This window comes from Saimiri boliviensis, chromosome 2 (assembly GCF_048565385.1).
Source record: "Saimiri boliviensis isolate mSaiBol1 chromosome 2, mSaiBol1.pri, whole genome shotgun sequence".
Lineage (NCBI taxonomy): Eukaryota > Metazoa > Chordata > Mammalia > Primates > Cebidae > Saimiri > Saimiri boliviensis.
The window spans coordinates 68,078,928-68,095,715 of NC_133450.1; the positions used below are offsets into that span (position 1 = coordinate 68,078,928).

Here is a 16,788-nt window from a genome sequence, read left to right on the forward strand (position 1 = left end):
TGCAACCTCTGCCTCCCAGGTTCAAGTGATTCTCCTGCCTCAGCCTCCCAAGTAGCTGGGATGACAGGCGCGTGCCACCACATCTGGCTAATCTTTGTATTATTAAGTAGAGACAGGGTTTCACTATGCTGGCCAGACTGGTCTCAAACTCCTGACATCAAGTGATCCACCCACCTCGGCCTCCCAAAGTGCTAGAATTACAGGCATAAGCCACTGTACCCACCTTTCTATTACTATTTTTAACCCCTAAGGAAATAATGGGTCTAGGCAATGGTCACTGATGGATGTTAAACATCCCCTCAAAAGAGAAAACAAGAAACAACTTCCTGATAGACATACATACCACGACTGAAGAAAGCATCTTTACTAAAATAAATACAAACACTTGAATCTATTCAAGCCTCCAGATCTCAGGAATTAAAAGGGGCAGAGGAACATGTTAAATGACACCACAGGTATGTGATGAAGAAAATCCAGACTGTAGGAAATGCTGTACAACTAATAATCTGGTTCCTTCACATAAACAAAAACTACACACAAAAAAAGACATGAACTACCACACTGAGTAGTGATCAGTTAATAATAATGTATTACATATTTTTAAAATGCTAATATAATAGATTTTTAACAGTCTTACCACAAAAAAAGATAAATTGGTGGGGTGATAGGTATGTTAATTATCTTGATTGAATCCTTCAACGTCTACATAGATATGTCACACTGCATCTCATAAATATACATCATTAGTATTAGTCAATTTTAAGAAAAGAGAGATGGAAAGAGATTTAGTAAAACAAATTAATTCACTAAATTAATTAATGTGTTCAACCTTATTTAGATCCTAGTTCAAACTACTAAAAAATTTTTAGACAATAATGGAGAAAATATGAACATGATTGGTATAACTGATATTAAGACATGTCTTTAGATGTGAAATATTACAGTTACTTTTTAAAAAATTTATTTATGTATTTATTGAGACAGAGTCTCACTCTGACACCCAGGCTGGAATGCAATGGCATGATCTCAGCTCACTGCAACCTCCACCTCCCAGGTTCAAGTGATTCTCCTGCCTCAGCCTCCCAAGTAGCTGGGATTACAGGTGCCTGCAACCATGCCTGGCTAATTTTTTCTGTATTTTCAGTAGAGATGGGGTTTCACCGTGTTAGTCAGCCTGGTCTCAAACTCCTGACCCTCAGGTAATCCACCCGCCTCGGGCTCCCAAAGTACTGGGATTATAGGCGTGAGCCACTGCACCCAGCCTACATTTTTTTAAATAGAGTTTTAAAAACAAAAACCAAAAACCCTGCCCTGGGTCATACGGATGGTGTAAAGAAGTGAGGCTTGGCAACGCCTGTGTGTCTGCAACACGCTTCCTCTGCAAACACTTACGGTCATCATCTGTGTGCAGCTTAGCCTTCAACTTCTCCATTTTCCTCTCATCTCGTAACAATGTCCTGTCTTTTTTCAGCGTACCCGTCCCTTCCTCTTTCTTTTCTTCAATAGTTTCTTGGATTAAGGAGTATTCTTCATAATTTGTTATTCCTAAAAATTAGAAATTAGGTTATAATTGTAAATTAAATTGTTATCAACCTCTTTTTAACCTAAGGCCTGTGATATTCCAAGGAGTTCCTGGTGGCAAAGAACCAGAAACGGCCTTACTAATGTGAGGGCCAGGGAGGCAGCCATATCAGATCAAATGAAGGTGCTTCAGCTCCTTAAGTCATAGTCACACTGTGAGGGAAAACAACAGGTAACGAACTTGGACATTTTTCTTTCAAAAACAAATTTGTAAAAATCAGACTCTGATTGCGTCTTTGTTCCAAAATGTCTTTGAAAACCTCCTACGTTTTCACAAGGTTGTCATTACAATAATACAGAATCTCCAGTGCTAAGGAATTGCTTTCATAAAGGTTTCTTAAAAATCTAATACATTAAAAATCTAATCCCAGCACTTTGGGAGGCTGAGTTGGGTGGGTCGCCTGAGGTCGGAAGTTTGAGACCAGCCGGACCAACATGTAGAAACCCTGTCTCTACTTAAAATACAAAATTAGCCAGGTGAGGTGGCGCGTGCTTGTAATCCCAGCTACTCGGGAGGCTGAGGCAGGACAATCACTTGAACCCGGGAGGCAGAGGTTGCAGTGAGCCGAGATTGCAGCACTGCACTCCAGCCTGGGCAACAAGAGCGAGACTCCACCTCCCAAAAAAAATAAAATAAAATCTAATAGTGAAATCATATCCAAAGAAGTCACACTTACAGTAAAACTTAAATCACATTCAATTATCTCATTTATAATAAAGTTTGAGAAACGCTGCCACAGAGGAGGTCATGCAGAAAAAGGCAAGACAGGGTCAAACAAGAAGTGTCTGAAGGAACTGGGCTGCCTTTGCATGAAGAGAAAACTAAGATAGGCAAGTCTACTTTCTTTAAATATTTGAAGGACTTCATTAGAAAGGAGGCAGACTTGTTCTCTGGGGAGACTAAGAGAAGCCACAAGAAGAAAAACTATCTAATAATCAATCCTAAGGGCGGTCACTGTGAGTCCTCAAGGAGACAATGAACATCTCTAGTGCTCATACAGAACAGAAGGCGGCAGTAGGCAGAAGGCTGAACTACACATGACTTTCCATTTGAAAATCTCCTAGTTTTGGAGAGGGAAATGACAGCTCTCAAGGGTCTTAGTGAGTAGTCCCAACGTTTCATAGATTGGCAAGTTAGGAGAACGGACACACCCTCTGGGGATTGGGCAGAATTCGCTGAGTTAAGACACATTCACAATTGCCTAGAGAGGAAAAAAGAGGAGGCCTAAAATTAAAAACCAAGCAAAAGTTATCATGAAGGTGTATGAATGCTCACCTATTCTGCTACAAATAGTGACCAGGAGCTCCCCCACAGTCTTGGAATCATCCACCATCACCGTCTTCACCGACCCATCCAGCATTCGGATTTTCTGAGGTCTCTGTTTCTTTTTATATTCCAAAATATCCTAGAGCACAAACCACACACATATTTCACACTGTGGGGGAAAACAGGTAACAAACTGAATACTTTTCTTTAAAAAAAAAAAAAAAAATCACAGTAGACTCTGATTTCCTCGTCCTTCTAAAACATCTTTGAAGACCTTCCTAAGCATTCAGGGGATTATTGCCACTATGAGAATACAGAATAACTGCTTTCATAAAGATGCCTTAAAAATCTGATAGTGAAACTGTACCCAAAGAACTCATACTTAATGCCTCAAAATTACTGAAAACAATTTTTGGTGAACTGTAAGTAGCGTATGACCTCCTGAAAGTCTGGGAAGGATCTGCTCTAGGGAGAATTAGCAGAGGGAGGTGATTCTTTGCCGTTTTTTTTTTTTTTTTTTGAGACGGAGTTTCACTCTTGTTACCCAGGCTGGAGTGCAATGGCGCGATCTCGGCTCACCTCAACCTCTGCCTCCTGGGTTCAGGCAATTCTCCTGCCTCAGCCTCCGGAGTAGCTGGGATTACAGGCACGCACCACCATGCCCAGCTAATTTTTTGCACCTTTAGTAGAGACGGGGTTTCACCATGTTGACCAGGATGGTCTCGATCTCTTGACCTCGTGATCCACCCGCCTCAGCCTCCCAAAGTGCTGGGATTACAGGCTTGAGCCACCGTGCCCGGCCTTCTTTAGCTTTTAAAAGGACAGCAGTGTGTGTCTCCAATTATCTTTCAACACTGTCATAAAGCAACTTTTACTATCTATATGTCTTTATTATCTGCTTATGAAAATGTGTTTAATTTTTACTATTAATACATTTTACCTTATATATTATAAATAATGAAAGACATAAATAGCATCCTCATCATTCCTCGCACTAGTGGCATATCACAGTAGTAACAATTTTCGAAAGAATGCGTTGAAATACGATAATGACAAGACCAACTGGGGTGATATGTTTGGGGTTTTTTTTTTTTTAAGTAACTTGTTTACTACACTTCTGAAAACTAGAACTATGAACTTCCTAAAACTAAACTATTAATTTCCTATTCAAATTGATTAGCATCACATATTTCACTCTTACTTTATGGAATACCCATCAGTGCAATGGGTCCACTCCATCCTACATACCAAAACCCGGTATCTTGGAGGTTAAGCTGAATAAAATGTTTAATACGTTTCTACTCATCACCTCCCCCTACTTCCATAACACAACCATTTTTGTTGTTGCTGTTACTACTGCTGATGATTATTAAACTCACATCTCAAAGAGAAGTTTGTTTTTCAAAACCAAAACACTAATATTCACTCTCTAACTACCATTAGGGTTACACTTGGTTTTCTCTCTCATCTTAATTCCCATCACCAGGCACAGGAATATCTCTTACATACTTACAGTTAAGATGCTGTATCTTATCTCACAATTTCCAATTCCAACAATGACAAGTAGAAAGTACTTAAAATACTAACCCTGAACTGCTTCAATCCTTCTATGGAATCTCAAGAATTTGGGTATCTGACATTTTCTATCAACACCCGAATAGCCCTTACAAAGTACAATGCATCGAACTCTTCATAAGATGCCCTTGAATCAAAATAGCATAATCATGTTGGCTTCTATGGAAGGCCCAGGGACAAAGAGATGAGAAAACCAAACTGGGATCAGCGGCATACCCCATTCCGCAACATGTAGTAATCCAGAGTTCTGCCCGCTTCCAGCCAAATCCCTTTCCTGGGGTCTTCATCCGAAAGGAACAGTCCATAGTCAGAAGCTGGAATATGAAAAATAGAAGGCAAAGTGGTGATGAAGTCATCACTGACTTCCAGGCCTTGAGCCTGCTGACTCGGCAAGGATGTGGGTGTTCTCCTTCACCAGACAGAAACGTTTCGTTTTGACGACACAAGCAGCCACCGGGGCTGCAGGAGATCTGAAGGAGTAAGAGCTGAGTTGCAGAAGCAACGCCTCCAAACAAGGTCCGTGTTGCCTAAAACCAGTGGGCTGCAGTTGTGCCTAAAATGTAGGAAAATTTAGAAGCAGTCTAAATTTCTTTCTAACTGAATTTGAGCTTGTTCTCCATCCCTTGCTATAAAAACCAGACCAACATCCCATGGAGAATAACAAGACAGCAGTGAAGAAACTAAGGAGTGACCACCTATGCCCAAGTCCACTCAGGCAAATGGGGACAAATGAAGCCTTTATGTCTCAAATGACCCCTCCATCATTCCAACTGAGCAGTCTAAAAGAGAGGCAGGAGTTCCTTGTGAGATGAGGCCTCTGCCCCTTACTACAACCAAGTTATGTAAAAGGCACACAATCAAATTTGGTTTTCTCTGCAGGAACTCCTTAATCCGACATAAAAAATATGAGGCTGGGGGAGAGATGGGAGGAGAGGAGCAGTACCATTTCTTCCCTCAAAATTTCTGTTTCTTTTCAGAGCCCCAGATGAGGGTAAGAGCTCCTGCTATTTCTTAGAAAAGCAACTTCACCCGCACTACATAGCAATCAAGCTCCTTACCCACCACGAAAAGAAAAAAATCTGAAAGAAAAACAACAGAAAAAGGGAATAGAAAAGTAAAGACACCAGAAATGACTGAACAACCAAACAGAGTAAGGTTAGGAATGTAGCAAATCTTATTTCTGGGTAATCTAGCAACAACACAGTATTATTAATAACGTAAATAATGTTTTAATGGCCAGGGGGCATGGTGGCTCATGCCTGTAATCCCAGCACTTTGGGAGGCTGAGGCGGGTGGATCAGCTGAGCACAGGAGTTTCAGACCAGGCTGGGCAACATGGTGAAACCCCATCTCTACTAAAAAGGCAGTATTAGCTAGGTGTAGTGGCTCGTGCCTGTAATCCCAGCTACTCAGGAGGCTGAGGCAGGAGAATCACTTGAACCTGGGAGGCAGAGGTTGCAGTGAGCCACGATCACACCACTGCACTCAAGCCTGGACAGCAAGAGCAAAACTGTCTCAAAAAAAAAAAAAAAGCCGGCCATGGTGGCAGGTGCCTGTAATGCCAGCTACTCGAGAGGCTGAGGCAGGAGAATCGCTTGAACCCAGGAGGTGGAGGTTGCAGTGAACTGAGATTATGCCACTGAACTCCAGCCTGGGTGACAGAGTGAGACTGTGTCTCAAAGAAAAAAAAAATAGTTATAAAATGTATTAAATGACATAGAGCTGAGACAACTGTAAAATACTGAAAAGAAAAAAAAATCGTAAAAATCTAAAGATAGTCTGTTCTCAGACTCCTTCATGGTTGTCTTCAAATTCCCTCACATTTTTTGTAGTCTACAAAAATTAGCCGGGTGTGGTGGCATGTGTATGTGTAGTCCTAGCTGTTCAGGAAGCTGAGATGCGGCTACAGTGAAGTCTGATGGGGCCACTGCACTCCAGCCTCAGTGACAGAGCAAGATACTGTCTCAAAAAATAACACTAATAACAATATGTTTTAGACCAAAAAGAATTTTATGAAAAGCAGATCTTTTCAAGATCTTTGTGTATTTATAATTACCCTTGTTGTGATGTTTGATTTTTATTCTTCCTTTTCTGAGTCTGGGTCTCGCTCCGTCAGCGAGGCTGGAGTGCAGTGGCTACATCACGGCTCACTGCAGCCGTCAACTCCTGGGTTGAAGTTACTTTCCCACCTCAACTTCCCCAATAGCTGAGACTACAGGCACATACCACCACACTCAGCTCATGTTTCAGACTTTAGTACAGAGAGAGTTTCACCTTGGTGCCTAGACTGGTCTCTAACTCCCAGGCTCAAGTGATCTTCCCGCCTTGGCCTCACAAACTGCTTGGATGACAGGTGTGAACTACCATGCTTGGCCTACTCTTTTCATTTTTAAGATAAGTTTTATCCCGTGTTCACACTTAAGATTTATTGATTTGGAAGGGACCTAATTTCTCAACTGCCTGTCAAATAAACACTAAATAATGGAAAGACACATAGAAGACAAAGGGAAGGGGAAAATAGAATGGCACAAGTACCTTTTGGTTAAATTCAGATTAATGGGCATGAGTGATTCAGCCAAACTTAAAACAAAACATATCTCACAAAAGTCTTTTTTTAAAGATTTGAGATAAAATTCATAATGTCCCTGCAAAACAATTTGAAATGTAATACCTGCCCTGGATTCCACTGGCAGTGGAAAGCGTTCATGGAAACAGGGCTTAGGATGTATACCGCCAATACTGTTAGGGCAGCTTCATTTGTACTTTTCTTGGGACAATGAGATGATACATGAGAAGGTGATCTGTAAGCTGCAGAGCCCAATCCTAATGTATGGGAGGGTCAAGCTGCTGGGTACAGCGACAGCGATGACTCAGGGGTGGACATGGTCATTGTCATCACGAGTCTCACATAGGAAGTAGGCAGTTACTGATCTAAGAAGATAATTCACTTGAAATATACGCGCCAGTAGGCTTGTGTACCACTTGGAGCCTCTGTCTCTTTAGCAAATAAGTGAAAAACATGCAAACACATTTTAAGAAGCCAGTAAATAACCCATGACCTTACCTTGCCCAGTTTGTGCCTCAGGTACCCGTTCCCGAATGACTCGACATGCATCATACACAGCTGTAGATGGTTCAAACTGCATGGTCTTCACCACGTTGCAGTGGCGGACACAAATCTTTAAGGACAGGGCTACCATTTTCCTAAATGATGTGGACAGTCTCACTTACAATGTCTGAAAAAACACAAAGAGACAAACCGTGACATTCATGATAATAATTTGTTTTGGGGGGAAAAAAACACTGGGCTTTAAAATCGACTTTAAACATGGAAAGGGAATAAAACAGTAAACAAAAAGAGTACTTTATGTACAAAACAAATTTTAAAACTCAATTTTGAAAAATTTAAAGGAGGATAATAGCAGCATATTGGCTAAGAGTTATTACTAGAGGGTGACAAGCAGAACTCCTGGAAAGGAGGGAGCTCCAGATGTTCACTGCCCCTCCCTCTGACTAGTCCCTTGGAGTTTCTGACAGAAGGTCCCGGGAGTGCAATTTCCGGGTTAATGTCCCCAGTGCAAGAGGCAGAGAGTCTTGGGCGCCTTTGACCGGGTCATAAAGACAGCCTCAGTTCCCTGGGTCCCCTCAGCTCCTGGGTACACAGAAAAATCAGGGAAGCCCTCTCAAATGCTCCTCTTGGCACAAGAACTCCACCACACACCTACCAGAAGCCTTGGCTTCCGGGCCCAGCTCCATCACTAAGAGCCTGTCTCAATCTGAGAAAGTAACTTTGGCCACTCTGTCTCAGTTTTTTCCCAAATAAAGTGGCCATAATGATATTGGGCCTGCACAGTGCCTAAAATAGAATCCCAAGGGGATATCAACGTGAGGCCAGAGAGGCTAATATTAAATCCAAAGGGACCAAGCAGCTTCACGTGATTGGGGTCTCAAAGGGAATAAAATGCCAACTCAACTCTAATTTGGTTTAGACAAACTATGGAGCTATTTTGTTTCTTGTGCAGTTCAATAGTTTTAGAAAATACACAGATGGCCGGGTGCAGTGGCTCACACCTGTAATCCCAGCACTTTGAAAGGCTGAGCCAGGTGGAACACCTGAGGTCAGGAGTTTGAGACCAGCCTGCCCAACATGGTGAAACCCATCTCTATTAAAAATATAAAAATATAGCCTGGCATGGTGGCATGCACCTGTAATCCCAGCTACTCAGGAGGCTGAGGCAGGAGAATCACTTGAATCCAGGAGACGGTGGTTGCAGTGAGCTGAGATTGTGCCACTTCACACTCTAGTCTGGGCAACAGCGTGAGACAGACTATGTCTCAAAAAGAAAAGTTTAGGCTAAGTTTGAATTAATTCATAAATACTTTCTTTTAAAAATATAAATTTAGCTGGGCATGGCGGGTCACACCTGTAATCCCAGCACTTTGGGAGGCCGAGGTAGGCGGATCACCTGCAGTCAGGAGTTCAAGACCAGCCTGGCCAACGTGGTGAAACCATGTCTACAAAAATACAAAAATTAGCCAGGCATGACAGCAGGTACCTGTAATCCCAGCTACTTAGGAGGCTAAGGCAGGAGAACAGCTTGAACCCGGGAGATGGAGGTTTCAGTGAGCCAAGATTGCACCACTGCATTCCAGCCTGGGTAACAGAGCAAGATTCTATCTTAAAAAAAAAAAAAAAAAAAAAAAAAAAAAAAGGTTCAACAGTTTAGTGCTTTTCCTTTGAGTTGGTGGCTCACGGAGTTATGTCCAGTATCTGCTCTATTTCATGGCCAGAAACTTACCTGTCCCCTCTTCATTTAACCCAAGCCAGCCTCTATCAAATATACCCCTTGGGCACAGCAGAGACACAAAGAAACCTGTATCACAAATGCTTTTTATTTTGTGCCTGAAGAACCAACTCAGACATAACCAGCTGAGGATCATCCTAGCAAGCAAAACAAGGTCCTTTCTAGTTACTAGCTAATAGAATCTTAGAGCAGCCCAGATAACATCAATCCATAGGCATTTCAAGCTCACTCTCTCTTTCCTGTGTTTTATTAGCAAACCTGCAAGTACCAAGACTGGACTCCAGCTTCCTCCCACGTAAGAAGGCAGGTGCTAAGAGGCAATGAGACGGCCACAAGGCAGAGGGGACAGCAGGCTGCTCAGGCCCAGACAGTGCAGCAGTGGATCCAGGGTCTCAGCTTCTCAGCACGCTTGATTGCTGGCTTCCTAACAACAGGTGGCTGGGTCACTTGGACACAGGAGATGTTTTTCAACAGATGCTCTGGCGAATTCGGGTATGGTTTACACGTCTCACAAAGCAAGCTTTTAGGCTGTCCAACTGTAATGTCATTCTGACCCATGCTTGCATTCTGAATGAATTTGGCCATGAAAATTGTGAAACTATTCCTTAGTTGAGAAATGTCAGGATATACTCCTCAATAAACAATAACAGTGTTCACTGGGAATCTGCCTAAAAGTGAATTAATTAACTACAGCCTAGGAAGTGGATGGACTGCTGACACAGCAGAGGGGTTCAAAATATCTGGCAATGCCTACCTTCGATCTCTAGGACTTTTAAAGTCATATCTAAAAGCTTTCCCTACTCCTCTCTTTATAGACCGAGTTAACCCAGCAGCTCCCCAGTTGGGGGAAATAAAACTTAAACTCTAGAGATAAACAGACTAATTTGCTGCGATGCGGATCATTCCATGGGCTACTCTATCCCCTGGGGGCTGGTGACAATTGCTAAAATCCATAAGCTTCACTGGCAGTAAGAGTCAGTGAGGAAAGCTGCAGAGCTCCATGCTGTCCTGGATGCTGTTCATGGGATGCATCAGAGAAGATGGGATGGTTAACATCTTCTGTTCCCTGGAAAAAGTAAGTTTTAAGTGTTGCGGGGTGAAGTCTGCCCTTCCCAGGCTAAAAACTGAGCTTTCTGAAGGGCAAATAAATGGTCCCCTAACTATGCCGAGAGAGATTCCATCCAAGGCAAGACAGAGCCCGGAAATGGACCTGAGAGCCAAATGTAACAGCAGGACCTAATACTGGAGCTCAGAAGGAAGCGGAAGACACACAGGGGAGCAAAGAGAAAAAGTGCTAAAACGGGCAGCAGAATTAGAGGGACCCTGCAGGGCAAGACGAAGCGCCTGGGGCTGACGGGTCCACCACGTGCACAGGAGAGCGGCTCTGTGAGCTGAGAAGCAGACAGGAAGGAGAGAAGCAGAAACAGGAGGACATGAGGGAAACCTCGGTCCAAAAACAACTAAGAAAGCCTGCTGGGGACAAAGATTTGGAGGTGAGTTTCTTCAGAGGTATCAGTGAAGAGGTGGAATAGAGAACTGAACGCAAAGATGGCAAGAGAACTGGATGGGAGGGGCTAGAAAGACTCTAGGGAGTGAGGGAGAGCGAGAGGAAACCTAACGACTCAGTCCTGGGGACAACATTCTGAATTGGAAGAGGAGAAGGAATTGGCAAAGGAGGCGCAGGAGTAGGTGAGGGAAGAGAATAGACAGAGGGTGGAACCCAGGAGAAAGCACATCAAACAGAAGGGAGAGATCAACTGGGATCACTGCTGGTCACAGGTCAGGCAGGAGGCAACCGAGACATCACAATTGAATCCAGCAAATTGGAGAGCTTGTGGGGTGGGGGGCAGAGCGTGGAGTAGCAGGTTCAGGAGAGAGATAGAAGAGAGAGGTGGCACAGCCGGTATGGATGGACTTGTCTCCTAAGCAGGTATGCTAGGAGGGAACAGAGGAACAGGAAGTAGCTCAGATGTATGCTTTTAACACTTTGTATCCAAAGGTGCACATCACATGGTTGCTGTAAACTCCATAGGGAAGTTATCTACATAGACATAGTTTCCACCTTATTATGGTCCTAGAGACAGTCTGGGGCTAGCTAAGTGCCCTTGCTCACCATACATAAGCTCTATTCTGCGCCAGGTGCACATGGGTGCCCTGGGTCTACTGCAGAGAAGGCGAGTGGCTAAGCCTAGGTTCACAGAAAGGACCCTGGGTACGGAGAGTGCAGTGCAGGCTCAGTTTCAGGCCTGCTGATACTTTGGACCTCTGGACCTGTCACTTCCCCTCTGCTGCCTTCAGGGAGTAGGAAGTAGCCTGCTCCCACAGAAGGAGCTTCATAATAGATATGGAACACTTGGCCAACTATTCCTGTTGGATCCACAGTCTCCTCATCCTTACATCTCACGAGGGGGCAGAGCATGAAATGGAGGGTAGTTCAGGGTAGGTGTTCAACAGACAAGGAACGCTACGTTCACTACGAGACTTGTGGCCTCAACTTTTTTTTTTTTTTTTTACCCTAAAACAACTAACTATTGCAATAAAGCATGACAGGAACACAATACACCAAAATAATAATTAATAATAATAATGGAAACCAAATTAGTTCTTCTTACAGAGCACTGCACATGGGGCCAAGACTAAAAGGTCCCAGTGTCGCCGCCTCACTTCTGGCTCCGCTTTATTGAGATTCAGTTCTTCCAAGCTTAAGATAAGGCCAATGACTGACTTCCCAGGAATGTCTTTAATAGGCCAATACTTTGTAATCTACACCATTATATTTAAAGACAAGGTATTTTAATGATTATCATGCAAGATGGTCACTGACATAGGGAAACCTAGATGAGCTCTGAAATCAAAGTACATGGGATTTATTCACCATCCCACAAGAACCACAGCCATGAGCTGTTTCTAGCACCACTCACAACAAAACGAGATGCTGGCAAAAATAGAAACTTGTTGGAATCAAGTACCATGACTTACCTTTTGGCAAAAAGAAGTAGGATTAAGGCCGGGTGCAATGGCTCACACCTGTAATCCTAACACTTTGGGAGACTGAGGCAGGTGGATCACCTGAGATCAGGAGTTTAAGACCAGCCTGGCCAACATGGCGAAACCCCAAATCCTCTAAAAATACAAAAATTAGCCGGGTGTGGCAGTGGGCCTCTGTAATCCCAGCTACCTGGGAGGCTGAGGCAGGAGAATCACTGGAATCCGGAAGGAGAAGTTGGCAGTGAGCAGAGATCGCATCACTGCACTCCAGCCTGGGCGACAGCAAGACTCTGTCTCAAAAACAAACAAACCAACAACAGCAGCAGCAACAACAAAAAAGAAAATAGAACTACAACACATAGCAACCTAGAAATGTAGACCAAAGGTGAGTGTGTATTTTCCATACTTGTGAGAAATTTAACTATACTTCCACTAAAACCCTGAGAAAATAAGGCAGCTCAGACAACGCATCTCAATTAAGATTTGTGCTCCTTGTCCACGGTGATGTTTTCACGGCAGCACAGCCTATAATTAGTCCTGGCCCCTACTTTTCTGTACCCTAACCCCTCTCTGCGCTTTTCATGGTACAGACTCGGAGGCTAGGAGAGCTGATCAGGTTTCCTTTTGTAGTTTGGCTGCATGGAAGTTCACAGCCAAATGTGTGTTCAATTTCTTGCAGTGTTGTTATAGTCTAATCCCTTTTTCGATTTTATGATCTTATTATTGTTCGTTTCTCCTTTATCCCAATTTGAATGACTGCTATCTTATTGAATCTTGTTGTTTTTTTTTTTTTTTTTTTGCTCAAAGACTGAGTATAAATTCATAAAACCTGCCCTGTGTTTCTTTTCATAATCTTGTCTCACTCTGACCGTTTCTGCCCTCACTGTATGTGTAAAGGTTGCCCGAACCAACACAAAACCCTTTTGTAGTTTCCCTTGTGGAAGTGGAGCCAATGGAACCAGTGGTGAAACCCTGACATTCTTTTAGAATACACACTTTTCAGTCCCATAGAGCTGTAAACAGCCCAGGATGATGGCCACAGCGTAGGCTGCCCAGGCTCACCCTGGGTCACCCCGGGACAAACAAGTTCAGCTCCAGCAGAGGCTTCCTCCTCTTCAAAATAAATGCATCATTGGTCAAGATGAGCAGCCTCCCCTTGGATCTCTGCCTATAAGAGAGGGCCTCAAAGTGCCCCGACGCCACCTGCCTTACCAGCTGTATGACCTGAGCCAGTCACTTAACTGCCCTCTGCCTCAGTCTCCTCTACAAAATGGGAGAGAAGAACAGATCTGTCTGTAAGATTGCCAGACAATGAAATGAGTCAAAGGCACAGAGAAAAGGCTAGGTAAGGGCTTATTATTTTTATTAACATTAGTCATGGGAGTTGTATGCCTAATGTTAATGGGAGTTGTTTCAGAAACACTGAAATGAGCATACTGGATTTGGCCACTATCTGAGCTACAAACATCATTTATTGTTTATTTTGTATCTATTATGTACTAGACACTATAACAGGCATTAGGGAGCAAAGACAGGTACAATTCCTGTCTACATGGAGCTCACCTTCTAGTTAGCCCTTTATTTACTTAAATAAATATAGTTCCTGTGGGCTGGGTGCAGTGGCTCACGCCTGTAATCCTAATACTCTGGGAGGTTGAGGTGGGCGGATTACCTGAGGTCAGAAGTTCAAGACCAGCCTGGCCAACGTGATGAAACTCCGTCTCCACCAAAAATACAAAAATTAGCCAGGCATGGTGGCACCTGCGTGTAATCCCAGCTACCCAGGAGTTTGAAGCAGGAGAATCACTGGAACCTGAGAGGCAGAGGTTGCAGTGAGCTGAGATCTTGCAACTGCACTCTAGTCTGAGTGACAAAGCCAGACTCTATCTCAAAAAAAAATAAAGTAAAAATAAATATAGTTCCTGTGTTTATTCTTATTCCAGTCATACGACATGCTATTCCTAAACACAGAACTATCTGAGGATAAGCTGTGACGCTGCGTGTGCATGTGGAGCATCTAATTCCTACAGCACCTAGGCTGTTCTCTTGGAGGTCACTTAGGTTCCCCCAACTCAAGAGTTCAAGAGTAAAAAATCCCTCACCCTTGCCCAATGGGGCAAGGCTGGCATTACTATCAACTTCCACCCCGGGACTTGTTCATGAGCTCTGCCTGGGGCAGCTTAGAGGCGGCACAATGGGGGCTGTGCACACTCCTGTGTAATACAGGGATTTGTACCCACCTGGCAAGACCAGAGGGACAGGCCACCATACCTCAGTGGGGCCTTGGATGTCCACAAGACTAAGAGCTGGCCACCATTCCCCTCTTCTCTCGGCCTCCAGCCACTGACTCTCCACTGTGACCTCTTGGGAAGACCTCTGTGCCCAATTTGGGATGGCTGTACTTGCTATGCTCATCTGTGTTTACACCTCAATCTCCTGGGAACAATTCAGCTCTCTCAAATAAATGCCAAGGAAAGGGCTTCCCCTTCTCCACTCCCTCCCTCTCCTCTACAAGGAAGGAAGAGAAGTAGTTCCTCTGCAGATAAGAACCCATTGTGCACTGGGTCACAGCTACCCAGAAGTGCTGCAAATGCCAAAGCCAGAGTCTTGCCCTCCATCTCACTCTGCAGGACAGTCCTGGCTCAGGTATCCTGGGGAGCCAGGTATTTTTAATTTAAGGACGGATCAGGAGGGAAGGAAGCAGAGCATCCCATTTGATCTCATCCTCAGTCCAGGTTGACTACGGAGCCACATTTCCTGCAAGTTACCAAGGCACTCCCTAATAATCTTGTCAACCTACTGGGCCCTAGATATCTCTTCCCAACTGGCACGAACCCAGAGGGCAGGGCCTGAGTGGAGAGGCTGCCCTAGTCTCCATATCCACACCTGAGAGAGCTCCATGCCATAGTAGGCTCAGGAAAAGCAGCAATGAACACAGCTGATGTGATTTTTTTCCATGTGGCTCACAGCCACTTAGAATAGGACCAGGACAGCTAAGCTCCCATCTACAGCCAGAGTGGGGAGACCAAAAAACTAGAGAGAACATTTATGTAAGAATCCCTCTTGAGTTCTCCCTCATGGAGGCAAGAGACACCAGGACTATTGTTTGAACACTTCAACTAGAAATAACCATCATTAAAAGTCAAGTGGTAAATGAGCAAAGGAGAAATAATTAACCACCCACACAGGTGTAAACTTAGCAGCAGGCCATGCAGCTCAGTAAAAATTCCAGCCAAGTCGTTGCTCCCAGGGCTGCTCTGCAAACCCCGTATATCCCTAAGTAACCTGTAGGGCCACCATGATCCCCAATGTAGCAGCAGTAAGATATATATGTAGTGTCAGGAATACATTTGCCGTGAGAAGTCCATCTCCCCTGCTGGCCTCAGAGAGCAGTAACTGCATCGTTAGAGTCACCTTTGTATTTCAAGGCCTTGCACAGTGCCCACCATACAGTAGGTGCTCAATAAATATTTGTGGAATTAATACATACTCCATGAAAAGATTTAACCGGATTCCCCCCCTAAATTAGCCATTAAGAATTATCCACACTGGCCGCGCGCGGTGGCTCAAGCCTGTAATCCCAGCACTTTGGGAGGCCGAGGCGGGTGGATCACGAGGTCAAGAGATCGAGACCATCATGGTCAACATGGTGAAACCCCGTCTCTACTAAAAATACAAAAAATTAGCTGGGCATGGTGGTGTGTGCCTGTAATCCCAGCTATTCAGGAGGCTGAGGCAGGAGAATTGCCTGAATCCAGGACGCAGAGGTTGCGGTGAGCCGAGATCGCGCCATTGCACTCCAGCTTGGGTAACAGGAGCTAAACTCCATCTCAAAAAAAAAAAAAAAAAAAAAAAAAAAGAATTATCCACACTAATATCACAACTAAAGGATGAACAGAGAGCCAACATCCAGCAGACCAACTTATGTCTACTCAACAACAGCCTGCTCCAGAAACCACAGATGCTGAACCTCATGGTTGACAAGACGAAGTTCTCCAAATGAAAACTCAAATGAACAACTCAAAAAAGAACCAAGCCACGTCAGAAAGAAATGGAAGCTCCCTGAGGGCAAGCACCATGTATACTGCTCACAATGAAATGCCTATCACAGAGAAGGGCTCAATACTTATTTATATTTAACTCATGAATGGGGTGGGGAGAAGTTAGCATTTCTAGCCTCCTCTAAGAACCAGAGAGTACCCTCAACATGGAATACAAGAATGATGAGAAAAGATCTTTGATATTATTTTCCATTTTCAGTTGAAGAAACTAAAACCTCGAGATCAAGAGACCTTCCCAAAGTCACACTGCTAAAAAACCAGAGCCAGACCGTCTCATACTGCCACAATGTACAGAGAAAGTATGCACACGGTTGATTAGTGCCCTCCCAGGATCCCTCCAAGTTACCCTCCCGTTGCCAGGTAGTTCTTGGCACTGGCACCTGGAATTCCATCATTAAGTATATTGTTGGTCATAAAGATTTGTCCCCAGTTAAACTTTGCTATAAAAGTGGATATGTGCATTTGCTACCTACCACTGTCATAGAAATGGTAAGTTTCAGAACCCTCCAGG

At 43.9% G+C, this 16,788-nt stretch overlaps 1 protein-coding gene across 9 annotated transcripts in view; it reads right to left on the bottom strand.

Moving 5' to 3' along the window:
• Positions 1 to 16,788, bottom strand: part of TLN2 (talin 2) — a 474,792-nt gene that overhangs the window by 193,572 nt on the left and 264,432 nt on the right. For all 9 annotated transcript variants that reach the window (XM_074393531.1, XM_074393528.1, XM_039468905.2 and 6 more), the window contains 4 exons: positions 7,488 to 7,659; positions 4,640 to 4,737; positions 2,858 to 2,987; positions 1,393 to 1,545 (listed from right to left, as the gene is read on the bottom strand). In XM_074393531.1, the coding sequence (XP_074249632.1) occupies positions 1,393 to 1,545; positions 2,858 to 2,987; positions 4,640 to 4,737; positions 7,488 to 7,623 (517 nt within the window). In that variant the 5' untranslated portion in view covers positions 7,624 to 7,659. The remainder of the gene's footprint in view (positions 1 to 1,392; positions 1,546 to 2,857; positions 2,988 to 4,639; positions 4,738 to 7,487; positions 7,660 to 16,788) is intronic.